This window comes from Oncorhynchus gorbuscha, linkage group LG22 (assembly GCF_021184085.1).
Source record: "Oncorhynchus gorbuscha isolate QuinsamMale2020 ecotype Even-year linkage group LG22, OgorEven_v1.0, whole genome shotgun sequence".
NCBI classification, from domain to species: domain Eukaryota; kingdom Metazoa; phylum Chordata; class Actinopteri; order Salmoniformes; family Salmonidae; genus Oncorhynchus; species Oncorhynchus gorbuscha.
The window spans coordinates 26,733,149-26,756,939 of record NC_060194.1 but is presented as its reverse complement, the minus strand read 5'-3'; the positions used below and the strand labels follow the sequence as shown (position 1 = coordinate 26,756,939).

The 23,791-nt window shown below is 46.4% G+C and overlaps 1 protein-coding gene across 2 annotated transcripts in view; it reads left to right on the top strand.

The window, feature by feature from the left end:
* Positions 1-23,791, top strand: part of LOC124010162 (adenylate cyclase type 1-like) — a 74,488-nt gene that overhangs the window by 6,701 nt on the left and 43,996 nt on the right. For both annotated transcript variants that reach the window (XM_046322547.1, XM_046322546.1), the window contains exons 2-4: positions 3,464-3,613; positions 4,056-4,174; positions 16,730-16,841. In XM_046322547.1, the coding sequence (XP_046178503.1) occupies positions 3,464-3,613; positions 4,056-4,174; positions 16,730-16,841 (381 nt within the window). The remainder of the gene's footprint in view (positions 1-3,463; positions 3,614-4,055; positions 4,175-16,729; positions 16,842-23,791) is intronic.

Genomic DNA, 23,791 nt, shown 5'->3' with positions numbered 1-23,791 from the left:
AAGCCTGATAGTGGTAGCGGCAGGCGAATGAGCAGTATCCACTAGAGCCAATAGAGCTGTGTCTGTCTCACACCATTGACTTCAAAATAGCCTGTGTGACTGATATGACTTGGGTCTATGGTATGAATTTCAATATCACACAAGATGTGGGAATAGGGATCATCTATGAAAACACACTCCCGTTCAAATGTACAATTCCCCATTTATATATTGTAACTGCCTATGTCAAATATGAAAACACAGTGCACATTATCGGAAAATGGAAAGCCTCTTCACTTATTATACTTGTTCTGAAGCACATCCAAGATTTACTGGAATCTCACCTTTGAGATCAAGTGATCCGCCGCCATGTCTGAGAGAAAATCAAGCTAATATGAGAGTGTATGTCTAATAATATGACCCAACCTCATATCATCCTACACCGCCAACACAGAGTGAAACAAATCAAACAGGACCAGGGAGCAGACAGACAGTGTTCAGACAGGGTTCACATATGCCTCTGTTTCATAGGGAATATCTGGTCCACTTTGGCCTCAGAGGATGAGGATAAAACATCCTTGATGCAGAACCAAAGTAGGTCAAGGTTGAGGATCTGAACCAGATACCAGACAACCAGACAGTTAAATAAAGGGCATTGCAAAGCTAGAAAAGTTATTTCAGGACAGAAATAACTAAAATGTCTTGACAATCTCAACACGTTCTCTCCCTCTCTCTCTACCTCTCTCTCTCGCTCTCTCTACCTCTCTCTCTACCCCTCTCTCTACCTCTCTCTCTACCTCTCTCTCTCTCTCTCTCTCTCTCTCTCTCTCTCTCTCTCTCTCTCTCTCTCTCTCTCTCTCTCTCTCTCTCTCTCTCTCTCTGGATAGGTTGAGCTCTATCAAATCAACCTAGTTCTTCTCCTTACAGGTTAAGGTTGTGTGTGTTTTTTGTTTTTTAGCATATGGCCTATAATATCTCATGCCTGTAGCCCATACTGTATATGGGGCAGGAAGACAGTGTGTGAAGGACAGTGCTAGCAGAAGCAGAGTGCAGCCTGGGGAGGGAAAGCTAATCCCTTAATCCTGAAGATGAGCTCAGCGGTGTAACCGTACAGGACCTATAGACCACCTTCTCTTCAGAGCCTCAGTGTGTCTATGTGTGGTGTAAACAAGCCAACAATAGCCATGCCTTGCCTCAGTCAGAGAGAGAAGGACTTGAGCTAGACTTTCTTTCCCCTCTCCTGATTAGTCACTGCAGACGTTATTTGGCTGACTTCTGTTATAAGAGTCCACCATACCCACTCACAGATATTCGAGGGTCGTCGTCTGTATGGCAGTCTTGTGAGACCATGGATTTCTTGTGCCTTGGGGGTCAGGTCAAATCCCTGTTTATAACAGTTGGTAGTCAGGTTGACAGTATCAAGCTTGCCCTCATCAAATACAATCACAAACCCCACAGTACAGTACTGTGTAACTAATTATCCCATTGGCTGCTGTTGCCCGTATTGTGTTTTCTAAATGCTTGTTCTCGCCACCAGTCATCATACCCTGTCAATGACCTATATTACAGTAGACACCCGTGACCAATCCCCAATCAGGGTCTGTGGAATAAATTATTCCATGTTGAGTATTGCTCCAGGTGAGGAAGGCTGGCTGAGGTTATCCAGAGTTTTAATGGACTTGTGTGTGTGTGTGTATTTGTGTGTGTGTGCTTCTGTGTACAGGCCTTGTTTTGTTGTTGTAAAGGTCACACTGTGCCAGGACCAGTCATGCCCAGCCACATGGAAAACACTCACTGTTCCAGCCTCTGTTGTTCTGTTGTTCCGTTGTTCTCTCCTACATGTCCTATGCTCGGCTGGAAGCACAGCTGACACACACACACACACACACACACACACACACACACACACACACACACACACACACACACACACACACACACACACACACACACACACACACACACACACACACACACACACACACACACACACACACACACACACACACACACACACACACACACACACACACACACACACACACACACACACACACACACACACACACACACACACACACACACACACACACACACACACACACACACACACACACACACACACACACACACACACACACACACACACACACACACACACACACACACACACACAATGACCCATCTGTGCCAAGGAGAGTTTGGTGTGTGATAGCTGGAAGATGGCCTACCTATATGAAGCAGAACACTCAACTATTTCAACCAGACAGACTCTCTCTTTAGTTGTCTGCGTGGCTGGCTTCCAATGATGTAACTCATCATACACATACACACACTGATTTATTGATTGTTTCCAAATGTGTAATGACACAAGACAAAACAAATACATTATTTTTGGCTTCAAAATAATGTTTGTGAATGTACAGTACAGCTGTTCTCTCTTCCTATATCTATACAGTGCATCAGTCTGTCAGTGTGCTATGTGTTTAGGCCAGATGGTTTCTGATACCTCAGCTTCACCTGGCCCTTCATGCATTAAAGGGGCAATCTGCAGTTCAAACAATAACAAAGCGGACAACCTACCACTGAGGGATAGGACTGGGAAATTGTACCTCTCTACAATTCATTGACAGAGCTATGGATACATGGATACATGGACTGACCATCCATGATAGCTTTAGTCATGTTTTGAGGCTATACAGTGCTTGTTTTCAATTACATGGTTTGCAAACAAAAGAGGTCAAACAAGCTTATATTTGGGGTTCTGATGGGCTAAGACAATTTAACATTTTTTTTAATGTTCTTTAAAAATCTATGGATATACAGTATATGTGAATTTAAAAGTCCAAAAATGGATGTAGCAATCACAGATTTCCCCTTTAAAGATATAATGCAGGTAACTTTCAAAATGAATGAACCACCAAAATAAAGTGTGTTACTAGGGCGTTGGACCACCACAAGCCACCAAGTGTCTGGAACTCTATAGGAGGGATGCGACACCATTCTTCCATGAGAAATTCCACCATTTGGTGTTTTGTTGATGGTGGTGGGAAACGCTGTCTCAGGAATCGCTCCAGAATCTCCCATAAAAGTTCAATTGGGTTGAGATCTGGTGACTGAGACTGCCGTGGCATATTACTTAAATAGTTTTCATGCTCATCAAAACGTTCAGTGACCTCGTGCCCCGTGGATGGGGGAATTGTCATCGTATGGGGGCATAGCCATGTTAGCAAGCTACCTGTCAATGTGTAGTTTCACTATCACCATACTGTATGTACTTCACACAATTATCAGACAGTCAATACATGTGTTTGCTATTTACGACAGTCTTGCCTTGAGAACCTAGTCGTGTGTAGTTCAGTTGGTGAGGGCGTGGCACTAGCAACTCTTAAGGTCATTACGTTCAATTTCTGCAGGGATCCTATGTCACTTTGGATCAAAGCATATGCTAAGTGGCATAATGTTGTGTTGTTTGTGCTTGTAGCTGGTGGCCAACACAGTGCTGTTTACCAGTGTGAACCTGTCTGGATTGTTTGTGCGCATCCTGACTGAGCGAGCCCAAAGGAAGGCTTTCCTACAGGCACGCAACTGCATCGAGGAGAGGCTACGTATGGAGGACGAGAATGAGAAACAGGTACAAACACACACACACATTAACAGAAGGCATAAGGTTAAAATCACGTGTATGATGTCTCATTTGTGCATGGCTCCTTCCATCCCCCCCATTTTCTTTTTTTATCACACTTGGTGACTCATTCACACACCTTTTCAATTCTGTTTGATACACCACCTTTTTGTCTATCACTTTTCTTATCTGCACCAACACTCTCTCCTCTCCTATTCTCAAGTCTGATACAGTATAACTCTCTCTCTCTCTCTCTCTCTCTCTCTCTCTCTCTCTCTCTCTCTCTCTCTCTCTCTCTCTCTCTCTCTCTCTCTCTCTCTCTCTCTCTCTCTCTCTCGCATTCTCTCTCCTTCGTTCTCTCGTTCTCGTTCTCTCTCTCGTTCTCGTTCTCGTTCCCTCTCCCTCTCCCTCTCCCTCTCCCTCTCCCTCTCTCCCTCCCACACACACACAGGAGCGCCTTCTGATGAGTTTGTTGCCAAGGAACGTGGCAATGGAGATGAAAGAAGATTTCCTGAAGCCTCCTGAAAGGATCTTCCACAAGATCTACATCCAACGCCATGACAACGTCAGGTAGGACACCCACCCAATCTCCGAACTCCCAACCCAGCGTCAGGGTGATAAACTTGGCATTGGTTCATTTAAAACAACTCAAAACTCCCCACACATATTGCCTACACCCTCTTTGACTCATTTAGCCATGAATTAACAGACTGAGACATTTTCTCCTCTTAGTCATTTTCAGCTAAAAGCAGAAGCATAAATACTGTCTGGTTGTGTTGTAATATTTCCACAAAAGGAAACCAAACATGCCCTGTGGATGTAGTTAAACTCAGAGATGGAGAGAGAGTAACACAATCTAACATTACGGCAGAGTGCTTTGTCCCAGAAAGACCCTGCATCCAAATCCATCGTTACTGCAGAATTACGATTGATTGTAATATTCATCCCTTGCTGTGTTTTTTTTATCACTGTGAAATGTACCCCCTCCTATCCAACTCAAGGTCACTTGCATAATATTATATTGCGTTTCTAAATAGACTAGTTCCATCATCCATTCAGTGCCTTGCTTAAGGCTACACTGTCCCTCACAGGATTAGAACCGGCAAGTTTTGGTTCCGTGGGCAAAAATCTAAACAGTTTTTCAACAATAATAAACTAACGACGTGAGTTGTAGTGAACGCTCCCCTAACCTCAACTCACGCCAAGGTCAGGATGCCGCCATGTTTTGGCCAGACCGAGGGCACTATGCCATGGCCCATGGGTGAACATGACAACTTCTGGGAGCGTCACATCTTATTGGATCCCTGGGGAAGGGAAACATGGCCTGGGGAGTCATAGTTCCTCTAGGTTCCAGTGAAAGGTGGATTAAGCAATGCTCAGTGAGCAGTAGACTCCTCCGGCTCCTAAGCAATATCCTGCCTTGGCCGCCAAACCAAGCCCCCTACTGGCTGAGCTCAAATTGTCACGTTCCGTGTCCTCTAAAATAGAGTTTTATTCTCCAGTTATAAGAGCATCATATTACCTGCTCACACTGTCTCCTCTAGATTAGAGCTTTAAACTCCAGTTAAAAGAGCCTTATACCACTAGCAATCCACTATACCATTACCAGTGGATTTATAGACATGTATGAGTTGGGATGCTGTTGCGTTTGCTGGAGGGTTTACTATTGTAGTGGTTACGTTGTCATTAAGCAGAGCTTCTTGTGAACAGACAGAGAGGAATTGTGTCTCAGTCAGTGGTGGGTGTCAGTTTTTGCCAAATGGCATTAGCTTGCACAGAATGTTACTGGCCGATACACTGTGGTTTCGCTGGAGGGGGACCAGCGATTTATTTAGTGGGTTCACTGAGTGCTTCTTCATGGACTTCAGTATCTTTTCCACTTCCAGAGGGCTTTAATGTTGGAGTATTTCCCTCTCTCCCTCATCCCTCTGTATTCCCTCCCTCCTTCATCCCTCTGTATTCCCTCCCTCCCTCATCCCTCTGTATTCCCCCTCCCTCCCTCCCTCCCTCCCTCCCTCCCTCCCTCCCTCCCTCCCTCCCTCCCTCCCTCCCTCCCTCCCTCCCCCCTCCCTCCCTCCCTCCCTCCCTCCCTCCCTCCCTTTCCCTTCCCTCCCTCCCTCCCTCCCTCCCTCCCTCTTTATTCCCTCTGTATTCCCTCCCTCCCTCCCTCTGTATTCCCTCCCTCCCTCCCTCACTCCCTGTCCAGTAAACAAACAGCCAGTGAGCAATTAGAGATTTGTGGGCGGATCTGCTTTCATATGATTAACCAGCTTTGATGTCTAAGTAATTTGTTTACACCTTCCCCCTGTCCCTGTCCTCTCTCTCCATCTCTCTCTCTCTATCCCCCCTCTCTCATCTCTCTCTCTATCCCCCGCCCCCTCTCTCCATCTCACTATCCCCCCGCCCCCTCTCTCCATCTCTCTCTACCCCCCGTCTCTCATCTCTCTCTCTATCCCCCCGCCTCCTCTCTCCATCTCACTATCCCCCTGCCCCTCTCTCCATCTCTCTCTCTATCCCCCTGCCCCTCTCTCATCTCTCTCTCTATTCCCCCGCCCCTCTCTCATCTCTCTCTCTATCCCCCTGCCCCTCTCTCATCTCTCTCTCTATTCCCCTGCCCCTCTCTCATCTCTCTCTCTATCCCCCTGCCCCTCTCTCATCTCTCTCTCTATCCCCCTGCCCCTTTCTCATCTCTCTCTCTATCCCCCTGCCCCTCTCTCATCTCTCTCTCTATCCCCCTGCCCCTCTCTCATCTCTCTCTCTATCCCCCTGCCCCTCTCTCATCTCTCTCTCTATCCCCTGCCCCTCTCTCATCTCTCTCTCTATCCCCCTGCCCCTCTCTCATCTCTCTCTCTATCCCCCTGCCCCTCTCTCATCTCTCTCTCTCTATCCCCCTGCCCCTCTCTCATCTCTCTCTCTATCCCCCTGCCCCTCTCATCTCATCTCTCTATCCCCCTGCCCCTCTCTCATCTCTCTCTCTATCCCCCTGCCCCTCTCTCATCTCTCTCTCTATCCCCCTGCCCCTCTCTCATCTCTCTCTCTATCCCCCTGCCCCTCTCTCATCTCTCTCTATCCCCTGCCCCTCTCTCATCTCTCTCTCTATCCCCCTGCCCCTCTCTCATCTCTCTCTCTATCCCCCTGCCCCTCTCTCATCTCTCTCTCTATCCCCCTGCCCCTCTCTCCATCTCTCTCTCTATCCCCCCCGCCCCCTCTCTCCATCTCACTATCCCCCGCCCCTCTCTCCATCTCTCTATCCCCCTCCCCTCTCTCCATCTCTCTCTCTATCCCCCGCCCCTCTCTCCATATCACTATCCCCCTGCCCCTCTCTCATCTCTCCTCTATCCCCCCCCCCTCTCTCCATCTCTCTCTCTATCCCCCCCCCCTCTCTCCATCTCACTATCCCCCGCCCCCTCTCTCCATCTCTCTCTATCCCCCCGCCCCCTCTCTCCATATCACTATCCCCCGCCCCTCTCTCCATCTCTCTATCCCCCTCCCCCTCTCTCCATCTCTCTCTATCCCCCTGCCCCCTCTCTCCATCTCACTATCCCCCGCCCCCTCTCTCCATCTCACTATCCCCCGCCCCCTCTCACCATCTCACTATCCCCCGCCCCTTCTCTCCATCTCTCTATCCCCCGCCCCCTCTCTCCATCTCACTATCCCTCCACCCCCTCCTCCATCTCTCAATCCCCCAGCCCCTCTCTCCATCTCACTATCCCCCGCCCCCTCTCTCATCTCACTGTCCCCCGCCCCCTCTCTCCATCTCTCTCCCCTCATCCCTCCATCTCTCTCTCCCCTCATCCTCTCTCCATCTCACTCCCCCCCACCCCGTCTATCCATCTCACTCCCCTATCTCTCCATCTCTCTATCCCCCCACCCCGTCTATCCATCTCACTATCCCCCGCCCCCTCTCACCATCTCACTATCCCCCGCCCCTTCTCTCCATCTCTCTATCCCCCCGCCCCCTCTCTCCATCTCACTATCCCTCCACCCCCCTCTCCATCTCTCAATCCCCCAGCCCCTCTCTCCATCTCACTATCCCCCCGCCCCCTCTCTCATCTCACTGTCCCACCGCCCCCTCTCTCCATCTCTCTCCCCTCATACTCTCTCCATCTCTCTCTCCCCTCATCCTCTCTCCATCTCACTCTCCCCCACCCCGTCTATCCATCTCACTACCCCCCGCCCCCTCTCTCCATCTCTCTATCCCCCCACCCCGTCTATCCATCTCACTATCTCCCCGCCCCTTCTCTCCATCTCACTATATCCCCGCCCCTTCTCTCCATCTCACTATATCCCCGCCCCCTCTCTCCATCACTCTATCCCCCACCCCGTCTATCCATCTCACTATCTCCCCGCCCCCTCTCTCCATCTCACTATCTCCCCGCCCCCTCTCTCCATCTCTCTATCCCCCCCGTCTATCCATCTCACTATCTCCCCGCCCCCTCTCTCATCTCACTGTCCCACCGCCCTCTCTCTCCATCTCTCTCCCCTCATACTCTCTCCATCTCTCTCTCCCTCATCCTCTCTCCATCTCACTCTCCCCCACCCCTTCTATCCATCTCACTATCTTCCCGCCCCCTCTCTCCATCTCACTATCCCCCCGCCCCTCTCTCCATCTCTCTCTCTAACCCCCGCCTCCTCTCTCCATCTCACTATCCCCCTGCCCCCTCTCTCCATCTCACTATCCCCCTGCCCCCTCTCTCCATCTCTCTCTCCCCGAGCCCCCTCTCTCCATCTCTCTCCCCGAGCCCCCTCTCCATCTCCCTCTCCCCGAGCCCCCTCTCCATCTCTCTCCCCCTGAGCCCCCTCTCTCCATCTCTCTCCCCGAGCCCCCTCTCTCCATCTCTCTCTCCCCGAGCCCCCTCTCTCCATCTCTCTCCCCGAGCCCCCTCTCTCCATCTCTCTCTCTCCTCCATCTCTCTTCCTTTATGTTGTCAGAGGGGCGTTGGGGCATTGAGGTGTGCGGTGGGAAGTTTGCTTAGCCTCGGCATTAAGCCTCTGCAGTGGAGACTAAACTGTATTGCATGAAACAGTGTGTTGTGTGTGTGGTGGTTAAGCATGGGCACATCTCAATGGAGTGCTTCTAATTGCACTACGCCTCTCACTGCACCAAAGGGCTTTACTGTAGGCCTTATTCACATGCAGTTAGTGTCCACTGACGGTCCATTATAAGAGATCCAAGCATATTGCAGGGGCTGGATGATGGGATTTGGGTGGGCAGTAACTGCAAAGTAAACAATATTACAGCAGTTTAGTCAATACTTTATTATTATCTTCCACAACTGTGGGCGGTATTTGATTTAAAATAAATCAGATCATTTACCCTCATACTACCAACATATTTTACATACTGTATATAGATTACCAACGGGGGTCATTTTGACCCCCAAGTAGAAACTTTTGGAAAAACCAACAATCATAGCAAAATATAAACTGAATGATTATAAAAACATCATTAGACATGTATGTAATGTTCTGATAATCTGATGAAAATAAATCTAAACAGACTGTTATTTTTGCTAATTTACAATTCATTCATATATTCTGTTAAACAGAAATGTAAAGATTTCCCTTAAATAATGTGCTACTTACTATCCACATAAGTACTAAAAAGACGATTTACCATAATTTAATTGTAAAAAAAATCTAAATCCATATTTTGACAAAATCGACTGCCATTTTAAGGGGCAGTACACCAACATTTCAAATATACTTCATTCTATTGACAAAAAGTGATTCATCCATTGATCCTTAGAGCTTTAATATTTACTTACCTCACAGCCAGCATTAGCATTGCTGCTAGTGAAACAAGTTGTATATATTGAATATTGGATGATATTTGAGGAATTCTGGTATTTATATAACATTTCCCGTAGAACAACTATTTTTCAAAGAATATACACCAATACAGCACTATGTGTACATTTGGACGGTAGCTGGTTTCTGCATTACAGTTCTAAGAACAGCCTAGCATATATGTAAGGTCCTTTTAACTTAGTTCTAACCAGTTATGACAATAGACGAGTACATAAGGTGGATTTGTACAGGGGATTTGTCGATAAGTTCATATTGTCATCAGAGAAACCGGGATTCAAATAAATGCTTTTTGAGATTTGCCAGAGAATGACTACTTTTCAGAGAATACACACTAGTACTTCTCTCTGTGTAGATTCAGAGTGTATCTTAGTTCTGTATTGCAGTCCTATCAAGTATTTATACCATTGGCAGACCTTGTATACCATTAGCCAATTGTTATATGCATGAAAGGTCATTTTGGTTTTGTACAAAGTCATACAATACGTGGGATAGAAAAGTATAATCTTAGGTGAGTACACAGGGAGCAATATCGCTGTAGATGACCTGTCTATCTGGACAGTCTCTGTAGATGATCTGTCTATCTGGACAATCTCTGTAGACGATCTGTCTACCTGGACAATCTCTGTAGATGATCTGTCTACCTGGACAATCTCTGTAGATGACCTGTCTACCTGGACAATCTCTGTAGATGACCTGTCTACCTGGACAATCTCTGTAGATGATCTGTCTACCTGGACAATCTCTGTAGATGATCTGTCTACCTGGACAATCTCTGTAGATGATCTGTCTACCTGGACAATCTCTGTAGATGATCTGTCTACCTGGACAATCTCTGTAGATGATCTGTCTACCTGGACAGTCTCTGTAGGTGAGATTGTGGGCATGGTGTGGGACGTTACTAAACACGTAAATATTATACAGTATAATAACCTTCAAAATAAAACAATTCAAATATGATGCATTGCCTAAATGAAAGGCAACTCTGCCACTGTTCAACTTCACATATGAATTATCTCCAGCACCAAACCAGTGTCTACGTAATGTGAAAATGGCGCGTTTCTATGATCTGTGGTAAAAACATAAAAAGTGCTTCTCTGTGCCATCACAGGGTAGGATTCAAAGGAAGAAAAACAATCATTTTCAAAACCTGCAATGTGTTTCTAGCAAGAGGGAGGGTATTTTCTTCGCTTTAATTACAGTAGTCTTTTCTATAAAACTTGAAATGTGCCATTTTCACATATGTAGACACTTGCTTGGTGCTGGGGATAATTAATATGGGGTTGAAAAGTGGCGGAGTTGCCCTTTACTAAGTAAAACCATAATATGTTACAGAACATAACCACACATGAAATGCCAGCCATAGTGTACGTCTTCTTGATATGAGCATCTGCTTTGTAGACTAGATTATGTAATACTGTATAGTCTAATTTCATAGATGCCTTCAAATGAGATTGTATTTATTCATCTCTCAATTTACAGCACATTAATCTGCGTGTTTCTGTTTCTGTTGCACTGAGGAGAGGGAGAAAATAAGGGAGAGAATATGCACTGGTGTGTGCAGAATTATACTGGGAAAGAACGAGAGGGAAGTAGAGATGCAAAGAAAATGAGGAAAGCAAAATGCATCAGACCTGTTTGCCTGTTTGCCTACTAACAATGTGATAACAGCAAAAAAATATCTCAGTAGCATTATCCAGTCAGCAAAGAATGCCATCTGCCTCATCCGACCAAAAGAGGCTTGCTTTATCCTTGCAGCCTACAAACCAACCGTCTGTCTCTTTCGTAATTCGCAAGTAGCTGAATGTTTCAACCAGAGAAAGAATCTCAGTAAGCGAAACGGCACCCCTCTGTTTTTAGTATCTGTAGTCCATGTATCTGATCCTGTCTGGCCAACGCAGGAATGACATGTAGTATGACAAGCCCGAAAAATTAACCCCCTACAGTAGATGCCCGGGCCCCCGAGGATATCTAGTTCGCATAATACAAAAATACAATACAATAGGCGAATGCATTCCAGTGCATTCGCCGATGTCGCACTTCCGCATCTGCAGTGAAAGGTGACAGAGCCAGAGAGGTGTTTGTCACACCATGAGACATCTGCAGTGAAAGGTGACAGAGCCAGAGCGGTGTTTGTCACACCATGAGACATCCTGAAAATCAGTCTTCTCACAGAATGGCCTGCTTTAGGACGCCCACAGGCCTCACAAGACTCGCCTGAAGGCCCTTTTTTGGAACTATCTGTTTTACCATGTAGTGAATCTGTTATTCAATGCTTTTGTATGGGCTAATAGCAGTAAGGACAAAACAATTGTTTTATCAATATGTACCTAAATAAGTTAGATGTAGTATAGGCTAATGTTAACTAGCTGTCATCAAGTTCGAGACTCTGGGTCTCGACCCCGCCCTGTGCAACTGGGTACTGGACTTCCTGACGGGCCGCCCCCAGGTGGTGAGGGTAGGCAACAACATCTCCTCCCCGCTGATCCTCAACAAGGGGGCCCCACAAGGGTGCGTTCTGAGCCCTCTCCTGTACTCCCTGTTCACCCACGACTGCGTGGCCATGCACGCCTCCAACTCAATCATCAAGTTTGCGGACGACACAACAGTGGTAGGCTTGATTACCAACAACGACGAGACGGCCTACAGGGAGGAGGTGAGGGCCCTCGGAGTGTGGTGTCAGGAAAATAACCTCACACTCAACGTCAACAAAACTAAGGAGATGATTGTGGACTTCAGGAAACAGCAGAGGGAACACCCCCCTATCCACATCGATGGAACAGTAGTGGAGAGGGTAGCAAGTTTTAAGTTCCTCGGCATACACATCACAGACAAACTGAATTGGTCCACTCACACTGACAGCATCGTGAAGAAGGCGCAGCAGCGCCTCTTCAACCTCAGGAGGCTGAAGAAATTTGGCTTGTCACCAAAAGCACTCGCAAACTTCTACAGATCCACAATCGAGAGCATCCTGGCGGGCTGTATCACCGCCTGGTACGGCAACTGCTCCGCCCTCAACCGTAAGGCTCTCCACAGGGTAGTGAGGTCTGCACAACGCATCACCGGGGGCAAACTACCTGCCCTCCAGGACACCTACACCACCCGATGTTACAGGAAGGCCATAAAGATCATCAAGGACATCAACCACCCGAACCACTGCCTGTTCACCCCGCTATCATCCAGAAGGTGAGGTCAGTACAGGTGCATCAAAGCTGGGACCGAGAGACTGAAAAACAGCTTCTATCTCAAGGCCATCAGACTGTTAAACAGCCGCCACTAACATTGAGTGGCTGCTGCCAACACACTGTCATTGACACTGACCCAACTCCAGCCACTTTAATAATGGGAATTGATGGGAAATGATGTAAATATATCACTAGCCACTTTAAACAATGCTACCTTATATAATGTTACTTACCCTACATTATTCATCTCATATGCATATGTATATACTGTACTCTACATCATCGACTACATCCTTATGTAATACATGTATCACTAGCCACTTTAACTATGCCACTTTGTTTACTTTGTCTACATACTCATCTCATATGTATATACTGTACTCGATACCATCTACTGTATGCTGCTCTGTACCATCACTCATTCATATATCCTTATGTACATATTCCTTATCCCCTTACACTGTAAGACAGTAGTTTTGGAATTGTTAGTTAGATTACTTGTTGGTTATCACTGCATTGTTGGAACTAGAAGCACAAGCATTTCGCTACACTCGCATTAACATCTGCTAACCATGTGTATGTGACAAATACAATTTGATTTGATTTGATTTGAAAGGAAGTAAAGCAAGCAAGTATTTTAGCAAGGTGGTCTAAGACAACAAATACTAAAAGCGTGCACTACTCTGTGACAGGAGTCATAGACGTTTTGGCAACATGAATGAGAGGTTGGCATAGCATTCCTCTACAAGTTGGGTGAGAAAACATGTTTTTTCTACTTGCGCACATGTGTGTATACACACACAGGTCAACACACAGAAATCAGCACCATGGACAGCCATATGATATTTAGCTTAATTTGTAACGGTTTTCTAATGGTGAAGGAGAGTCGGACCAAACTGCAGCGTGTCAATTGCGATCCATGTTTAATAAAACAAACGTAAGATGAATCCAAAACACAAACTCAACAAAACAATAAACGTAATGAAAACCAAAACAGCCTAAACTGGTGCAAACTAACACAGAATAAGGACATCAAGACACTAAGGACAATCACCCACAATACAACCAAAGAATATGGCTGCCTAAATATGGTTCCCAATCAGAGACAACGATAAACACCTGACTCTGATTGAGAACCACTCCAGACAGCCATAGACTCTGCTAGATCACCCCACTAGCTACAATCCCACTATATACAAAAACCCCAAGACAAAACACACCACAATACAAAAACCCCATGCCACACCCTGGCCTGACCCAATACATAAAGATAAACACAAAATACTTCGACCAGGGCGTGACATAATTACACAAAATCGTTTTTTTGTTATATTTAAGTTGTCACTGTATTACACTAAGCAGAGGTGATTTGATGATGTTGAAATGTTGAAGTTGAAATGGTGCTGGAATAGCGGAGGCAGCTCCTGGATTCTTTGCGACTTGCGCTAACTCTCCGTGGTTCTAAATACATAGTAGTCTAGCAGTTTAAAAACGTCTAACACATTGACTTGCTTTACCATGTTGTAGGTCATGTAACTGTGTTTGTTTTGTGGACTTCACCGGATAGATGTTTCTCTCTGGTTTTGCGACGAAACAAATCAAATCAAATTTAATTTGTTACTTGCGCCGAATACAACAGGTGTAGTAGACCTTACAGTCAAATGCTTACTTACAAGCCCTTAACCAACAATGCAGTTTTAACAAACATAAGTATTTAAAAGGTATTTACAAAATAAACTGAAGTAAAATTAAATCATAAACTAAAAAAATGTACAAATAAAATTTAAATTTAAATATAACTAATAAACAATACAAATAAACAAAAGGAAAAAAAAAATATATATATAATAACAAATAAAAAATGTGATATTGAATTTACTCTGCCACTGTGTGACTGTTGTCACCATGTTGTCAAGGTGGTGTAAGAACTAATGAGTAATAAAGAAAACAATGCAATTATCAGAACACAGGTTGAAACATGGCTTTTCCCCTGGATTATCTTCCCCATTGAGTTTACCCATGCACCACTACTGCAACATGCCCAAGCCTGCTGAAAGTCTGCTATTGTTGCGTAATCCCTGCCAGACAGACAGGTTGCGTCACAGTCGTCTCCTGAATCCCACCTGACACATTCTTGTCACACCTGACAGGTCTAGTGTTCCTAGAGCAGGGCCCTCTGGGGGCTTTATGTGTGTTACGGCACCACATGCCACCTGTCCTCTCACACAGGGATTTAACAGCATTATCCAGCCAGGGACCCTCTGCTCAAGGTGGCATTGATCAGTCACTGCGCCCAACACACGCCACCTCTTCAAGCAGAATGTTTCTGTCCTTCTCTTTACAAGAGCCTTGATGTCATCAACTACTTCACGCAAGCACGCACGCACACACACACACACACACACTCCACCCCTGAGGGACCTCTAGGCTTGACCCCCTCTGGGTTGCTGTGTGGGTCTAGTTCTAGTTAGCGCCTGACTGCTTCAGAGGGACTTGGTGACATTACAATAAAATACAATCTTTATTGGTCCATTATAAACTTGATAAAACAGAAATGTGTTAGTTTATGCTGTCACAGCAGCTCCTAACCTCGCCACACATTAGTATAATAGGGAGAGAGAAAAGATGGTCCCTGGAATGAGATGAGATCTGGGTGGGGGACATGATGGAAGGTCAACTATGGGAAGGTCAACTATGTCTGCCTGGCCTGGTAATGGGGCACTGGGGGAGGACAATATTCAACATTTGGCTAATGACATTGACTCACATAAATGGCCCTAATAGGATGATTTGTTTGATTCAGAAAACGTTCATGTCCTTAAGAGGCAATTCATTTTGTGTCTGGGGTGGGTTTTGGGGTGGGAGCTGGGGGTTGGTGGTATTTAGGTTTGGGGCTGTGGGATAGGACTGGAGCTGCATTAAAAGGGCTGTTTAACCACAGCTCATGTTTCACCATGAGCACAATATTTCAAGTTCTCACTCCAAATGTTTGCTGCTCGTAGATGGCTTCCAATTAAAACAATCACAGTAAATTGAATCCATTGCAGTTCATTACATTGACATCTGGGATATGACAAACTGGCATTTAGCAGCTCACAGATCGTCACGCCGGAGGGACACGCTGTGTGTGTGTGTGTGTGTGTGTGTGTGTGTGTGTGTGTGTGTGTGTGTGTGTGTGTGTGTGTGTGTGTGTGCGTGCGTGCGTGCGTGCGTGCGTGCGTGTGTGTGTGCATGCTCTGTCACACTGTGAAAAGTCCATCCCAAAGAAAGACAGCAGGGCACTTCGACCACAAGAGGCTTAAACACAGACATGCAAAGTAGTATGGTCAACCTTCATCTGTAGATGAAGAGGAATGATCCCCTTACCACACCTCCCCTGCTCCCCCAGCAGTTAGGACAATTCCATACAAGATAACTACGCTCTCAGGTCTGAACAGATACATATTCATGTTGTTAGGTCCCCTGAAGGACCCGTTACACCATGTAACTAGGGGCTAGAGTTTTCCCCAGTCAAGACAAACTTTGGGCCCTATATGAGTTGTGTCTGCTTATAATATCTACTCATCTAGTTAGTTTGTCTAAGGGTTGAGATGTATTTATATTGCTGTCTAGTTCCTAACAGGGTATGGCTCTGCTTTGATTCCTATGAGAATGATCTAGGGAAGAATTATCCATGTTTCTATTCTGAGTTCATCTGCTTGACTTCACTGCCAGTCAGTCAGTGGAACAGAACAGGGATCATCTCATTGGCTGTCACGGTTCGTTTAATCACAACGTTTGATTGATTGGAGGAAAACACATTATGAATAGAGACAATGCTCACTCACTTCCACTTTGGCGTTGCTTTCTAAATGTAATTTAACAAATCCAATGAGACAGTCTGACTTAGCATGAGGTGGCAGGTAGCCTAGTGGTTAGAGTGTTGGGCCAGTAACCGAAAGGTTGCTGGATAGAATCCCCGAGCTGACAAGGTAAAAATCTGTCCTTCTGCTCCTGAACAAGGCAGTTAACCCGCTGTTTCCCAGTAGGCCGTCATTGAAAATAAGAATTTGTTCTTAAATGACTTGCCTCGTTAAATGAATGTTAAATAAAACATAGCTTGTATGTAACTATTTCTCCTTCTCTCTCCCAGTATCCTGTTTGCTGATATCGTGGGGTTCACCAGTCTGGCGTCCCAGTGTACAGCCCAGGAACTGGTCAAACTACTCAACGAGCTCTTTGGGAAGTTTGATGAGCTGGCCACAGTGAGTCTACAGTTTTCCTGTCCTCCCTCTCTCTGGCTGTCTACTGCTGGACACATATGGAACTTACTAGCATTCCCACTCTGTTCCATAGAATGGCTCCTAGACATGCTGGCATGGTTAAGGTGTTGTTCAGTTGCTATACAGTCACGTGGTCCATCCTTATCTACATGATACCCTAGTGCCTATTGTTGAAGTGCTAACACCAAGTCATGTACTGTGGCCATTTGGAATTTGGCACATGGATTTCAGTAATTTGCTGCTTTATCATTGAGGAAGATATTGAAGGTTTGTTCATGACTTATCACAGAAGAACTTGTAGCTAGCTTACAGTTTTGCCAGCTAGCTCTACCTTACTGAAAGCTAAACAGCTTGCTTGGTTTGTTTAATTACCCTCAAGTTGTAGACATGCTGCCCCAAAAGTAAGAGGGAATGTTATCAGAAATCAATTCGTAGATCAGCATGTTGTGCCGCGATTGCTATGTTGTGACATTGGGTCAGCTAAACGCAGCAGCAGCTGACTCAGGAGGCTACTACGAAGACTCGCAGCAGAACAGGCAGCTGCTTCATGAAAACAGACGAAAAGTCATAATAATACTAGCTACTAAAGTGGCTAGCTAGCTAGCTTTTGGTGGAAGCATTCGGCATTGTGTGTGCAGCACAGGGTAGCTCGTTGGTTAGCAGCATCCGATTTGTTCTATATGAAAGTGTGACTGGCTCAGCTAGCAAGCTAATGTTGGACAGATTTAAACTAGCGTTCATGAACATTGTCAATCTTCAGAAAATACTGCTTGTTGAAACACAAAACTCCTTTGCTAGATAAAAACTGGTGTGACTAAGATTTTCTCTCCAAAACTAGGTTGAAAATGACAAAGGTTAAGACTAGAGGATTCTAAGATATATATAGGTTTTGCATAAATGAGGAAGAATGTTTAACAGTTGAACCAAATATGCTAGTTAGCTACAGTGCATGGAATCATAACTTGTACTAACCTGGGTATCTTCAACCTAAACCAAAAAACGTAAACATTATAGAGATGTATTGTTTTAGATGGACTGCTTTGAGGCAGAAATGGGGTTCAGCAGACACTGTCACCTAAGTCATATTTTCAACATTTGTGACAGCATGTTGTGCCCGAAACTATTTTTTATCTTTACCCTTTGCGAGATATGAGACTGATCAATGCAGGCGGAATTGATGCGCTATCTGCCTTCAACAATGCCTTCAACCTACAATTTTCTAATGTTTTCAGTTTGTGTTAGACCATGGGACTGTCCTTTTGCTCCCTGGTCTGTGTAGGCTTCGGTCAGGTTTTGACCCACAGCCATATGGATAGTGTCTGTCTTCATTTAAGGATGTGGGATACAGTCGACTGGCTCTCGCAGCTATCATTACAGCTTAGTAGGATGTCATCAGGAACATCAGGGCCCCATGTGATTTTTAATATGATTATACGCACTCTCATCTGAGAAAGAGATGACAGGACTCTTAATCCATCCCAGATTTACCCCTGACTAAAGCTCCTATGTCTCCTCTGTGATAGTCTGAATGAACTGAGTAAAGGGAAGGGGAAAGTGGACTAATAGTGGACTAAGTTACTGTACATCTGTCCCAATCTTTCCCAATATTTGCATGGTCCATCTGTTGATATACAGTATTGCATTCTTAGCAACTCTCTTGCTATGTTGGTGCCTTGAAAGTCCATGCACCAACAAAAGCCTTTACACTTTAGTACTTCACCTTGTTTTGACCTATTTAGATTGTTCGCTTATCATTGATATTCTTACAATCAGGGAAAATGCAAATGTGGAATCAATTCTAAGATTCAGGTCTCACAACAGGCATCGTTACTGTAGTAGCCTCAACCCATCCCCTCTCTTCTACAGGGAATTCCAGACCTTGATATTAGGCTGACACATGTATTTGTTGTGTTAGAGTTAGAGGGTTCAGACCCCCACCCTTTCACACACACCCAGCAGATCATTTTCTCACATCTCTCTGTAATCTGGCCCCCATTACTTACACTGTGCACATGCCTGTGCAATCCCTTAATCCACTGGGTTACAACCAAACATTTTTTTGCTTTTATAGAACAAAGGTCTGTTTGTTTACATGCATTAAAACAGAATCGGACAAGACAACTGTAGTTTTTCTAAAAGTGATGAATGGCAGTCAATACCGTAAAAGGGAATTCCTAGAAGTCATTGTGATATTGGTTATTTTGTCATTATTCCATATCTGATTTGATATATCACAATGCCTTGGTTTACAGTACTGTATGTCTTACCAGTTATTCAGAAGAAGGTCATGGCCAGCCTGTAGGTACAGTACATTGTAAATAAATACTGACATGTGCGACCACATTTCAAATCGAGCTTTAAGCTATTTCTCATAAACTATTGTGTATTGCATTGCAGCTATCACATTTTCACACTTCCATCTCCCCAGTGGCTGTGTCACACTGACAGTTGTCCCCAGACTTAAACTCCCTCACCAGAGGTTCCACCCTGTGTCCTGACCCATAGCCCCAGTCACTGTGATCCAGGCTGGCAATAAGTGGCAGTGCAAGTGACTCATCCTGCCTTGCCACAGCACACACACATACACACTCACACACACACGCTGTCTCTCCCTATTCCAGACGATGAGCGGGCGATTCCACATGTCCACCAGGCAGCGTCTCAGCGCGCCAGTCCTTGCCCGTCCCCACACCATCCCTACACCACCTGTCCAACCGTTGGACTTGTTGGCTATCCGCCGTGGTAGTGGGCCAGGAACGCAGCGTTCTCTCCAAATGTCCTGCCTTAGCAACTCCTCCTCTCTTCTCTTTCTCTCCTACCGCTCGCCTGTCTTTCTTTTACTCCTCTCCCCTCCCTTGTGCTCTCCTCTCCCCTCCCTTGTGCTCTCCTCTCCCCTCCTTGTGCTCTCCTCCCCCTTCCTTGTGCTCTCCTCCCCCCTTCCTTGTGCTCTCCTCTCCCCTCCCTTGTGCTCTCCTCCCCCCTCCCTTGTGCTCTCCTCTCCCCTCCCTTGTGCTCTCCTCCCCTCTCCCTTGTGCTCTCCTCTCCCCTCCCTTGTGCTCTCCTCTCCTCTCCCTTGTGCTCTCCTCTCCCCTCCCTTGTGCTCTCCTCTCCTCTCCCTTGTGCTCTCCTCTCCCTTGTGCTCTCCTCTCCCTTGTGCTCTCCTCTCCCCTCCCTTGTGCTCTCCTCTCCTCTCCCTTGTGCTCTCCTCTCCCTTGTGCTCTCCTCTCCCTTGTGCTCTCCTCTCCCCTCCCTTGTGCTCTCCTCTCCTCTCCCTTGTGCTCTCCTCTCCCTTGTGCTCTCCTCTCCCTTGTGCTCTCCTCTCCCCTCCCTTGTGCTCTCCTCTCCTCTCCCTTGTGCTCTCCTCTCCCTTGTGCTCTCCTCTCCCTTGTGCTCTCCTCTCCCCTCCCTTGTGCTCTCCTCTCCCCTCCCTTGTGCTCTCCTCTCCTTCTCCCTTGTGCTCTCCTTCTCCCTTGTGCTCTCCCCTCCCTTGTGCTCTCCCCCCCTCCCTTGTGCTCTCCTCTCCTTCTCCCTTGTGCTCTCCTCTCCCCTCCCTTGTGCTCTCCTCTCCTTCTCCCTTGTGCTCTCCTCTCCTTCTCCCTTGTGCTCTCCCGTCCCTTGTGCTCTCCTCTCCCCTCCCTTGTGCTCTCCTCTCATTCTCCCTTGTGCTCTCCCCTCCCTTGTGCTCTCCTCTCCTTCTCCCTTGTGCTCTCCTCTCCCCTCCCTTGTGCTCTCCCCTCCCTTGTGCTCTCCTCTCCTTCTCCCCTGTGCTCTCCTCTCCCCTCCCTTGTGCTCTCCTCTCCCCTCCCTTGTGCTCTCCTCTCCTTCTCCCTTGTGCTCTCCTTCTCCCTTGTGCTCTCCCCTCCCTTGTGCTCTCCCCTCCCTTGTGCTCTCCTCTCCTTCTCCCTTGTGCTCTCCTCTCCCCTCCCTTGTGCTCTCCTCTCCTTCTCCCTTGTGCTCTCCTCTCCTTCTCCCTTGTGCTCTCCCGTCCCTTGTGCTCTCCTCTCCCCTCCCTTGTGCTCTCCTCTCATTCTCCCTTGTGCTCTCCCCTCCCTTGTGCTCTCCTCTCCTTCTCCCTTGTGCTCTCCTCTCCCCTCCCTTGTGCTCTCCCCTCCCTTGTGCTCTCCTCTCCTTCTCCCTGTGCTCTCCTCTCCCCTCCCTTGTGCTCTCCTCTCCCCTCCCTTGTGCTCTCCTCTCCTTCTCCCTTGTGCTCTCCTCTCCCCTCCCTTGTGCTCTCCTCTCCTTCTCCCTTGTGCTCTCCTCTCCCCTCCCTTGTGCTCTCCTCTCCTTCTCCCTTGTGCTCTCCTCTCCTTCTCCCTTGTGCTCTCCTCTACTCTCCCTCGTGCTCTGCTCTCCTTTTCCCTTGTGCTCTCCTCTCCTTCTCCCTTGTGCTCTCCTCTCCCCTACCTCGTGCTCTCCTCTCCTTCTCCCTAACTTCTCACACTTCTTTTTTTTCCCACCCGCATTCTATCTCCCCCTCCTCCCCTCTCTCTCCCTGAGACATGCACAATGCAAATGAGTAATAACTTAGTGTTATTTGACTTCAGGCTTGTAAAATATTTAACCTGCGCTGTGCTTGATTCCACTTCCTTTGCGGTCTCAGTCTCTTTGTAACCTGTGCTGTAAACAGACTGAATTACGCTGGCTTCTGTCACAGCTTCTCCTTCACTGCCCTCCCTGCGCCTTAAGGTGAACCGATGTTGCTCTGTGATTGTGTCAAAATATAAGTTTTAAAAAATACCATTACTCTTAATTTGTTTAAGCCATTCTGTCTTAAACAATGGGGTACTCCTTTATTTGAAGGGCACCTAACCCAAATAATGACTTCATAAGACAGTTGTAACCCATTGGGCCTTTTGTTTTTCCTTAATCATGTGACCTGATTAGGAACAACTCCAGGCCCTATCATAGCCCATAACTTGGAAGTTTTTTTGTGATCAGGTCTCGAGGGGTAGGAAAAATACAATTAGCTTGTGATGAAGAAACACATTCCACTGTTTCATCCCTCCCCCTCCTGCTCTAGCACTGTTTAAACACTGTTTCATCCCTCCCCCTCCTGCTCTAGCACTGTTTAAACACTGTTTCATCCCTCCCCCTCCTGCTCTAGCACTGTTTAAACACTGTTTCATCCCTCCCCCTCCTGCTCTAGCACTGTTTAAACACTGTTTCTCTCTGTTTAGTTTTTCTCCATCAAGACAGAACCTGAAACAACAGTCTCTGTGCAGAAAGAGACACACTCAGGGCTGATTAATACAGCAATATTATGCAATTAATTTGAATGGTTCTGGCTTGTGTGTGTGTGTGTGTGTGTGTGTGCGTGTGTGCGTATGTGAGCGTGTGTGTGTGTGTGCGTGTGTGTGCATGCTTGTGTGTGTGTGTGTGTGTGTGTGTGTGTGTGTGTGTGTGTGTGTGTGTGTGTGTGTGTGTGTGTGTGTGTGTGTGTGTGTGTGTGTGTGTGTGTGTGTGTGTGTGTGTGTGTGTGTGTGTGTGTGTGTGTGTGTGTGTGTGTGTGTGTGTGTGTGTACGTATGTGAGCGTGTGTGCGTATGTGAGCGTGTGTGCTTATGTGAGCGTGTGTGCGTATGTGAGCGTGTGTGCGTATGTGAGCGTGTGTGCATATGTGAGCGTGTGTGCGTATGTGAGCGTGTGTGCGTATGTGAGCGTGTGTGTGTTTTCCTCAGTTTTCATTGTAGTTTCACACAGCTTTTTATTCCCCCCTTTCTCTTCTCTCCCTTTCTCTCTTCCTCTCTCTTCCTCTCTCTTCCTCTCTCTTCCTCTCTCTTCCTCTCTCTTCCTCTCTTCTCTTAACGCCTCTTTGCATCTGAGCTCTTAGACCGGCTCACAGCAGCTTGATTCCCTGAACGGTGTCATTCTTCCCCATGCTGTTCCTCTCTCCCTCTGTTCCCTCCACTCATTGGTGGGCTTCCATTTTTTGTTGGACGCTTAGATATTTCTTCCTCTGACCTTTTGGATTATTTCAACAAGTCAGAGCTCCTTTTTGGTTCACACACATACACACACACACACACACAAGCATGCACACGCACACACACACACACACACACACAAGCATGCACACGCACACACACGCACGCACACACACACACACACACACACACACACACACACACACACACACACACACACACACACACACACACACACACACACACACACACACACACACACACACACACACACACACACACACACACACACACACACACACACACATAAATGAGTGGAGTGTCAGAGAAGCTATTGGACACAGCTGAGCACAGCAGTCCCATGTCACATAGCGTCCTTAGGGAAGGGACTGGCCTACAAGTAACTGACAAAATAAAGGAAATACTTGAGTAAATGAGGGGTACAAAGTATACTGAATGCAGGGGCTTCCACACAGGTGTGGTTCCTGAGTTAATTAAGCAATTAAAATCTGACTTTGAAAGAGTGGCTGGAACAGAGAATACTTGAAAAAAAGTTTTATTCATTACACCTTTATTTAACTAGGTTTGCCAGTTGAGAACAAGTTCTCATTTACAACTGCGACCTGGCCAAGATAAAGCAAAGCAGTGCGACAAAAACAACAACGCAGAGTTACACATGGAATAAACAAACATACAGTCGATAACACAATATAAAAATCTGTATACAGTGTGTGCAAATGAAGTAAGGAGGTAAGGCAATAAATAGTCCAATAGGGGCGAAGTAATTACAATTTAGCAATTTACACTGGAGTGATATGTGCAAGTACAAATACTGGTGTGTAAAAGAGCAGAAAAACAAATATGGGGATGAGGTAGATAGTTGGTTGGATGGGCTATTTACATATGGGTTGTGTACAGCTGCAGCGACCGGTAAGCTGCTCTGACAGCTAATGTTTAAAATTAATATAAACAATCACAAACAATCAGGTGAGCAACCAGGTTGAAACCA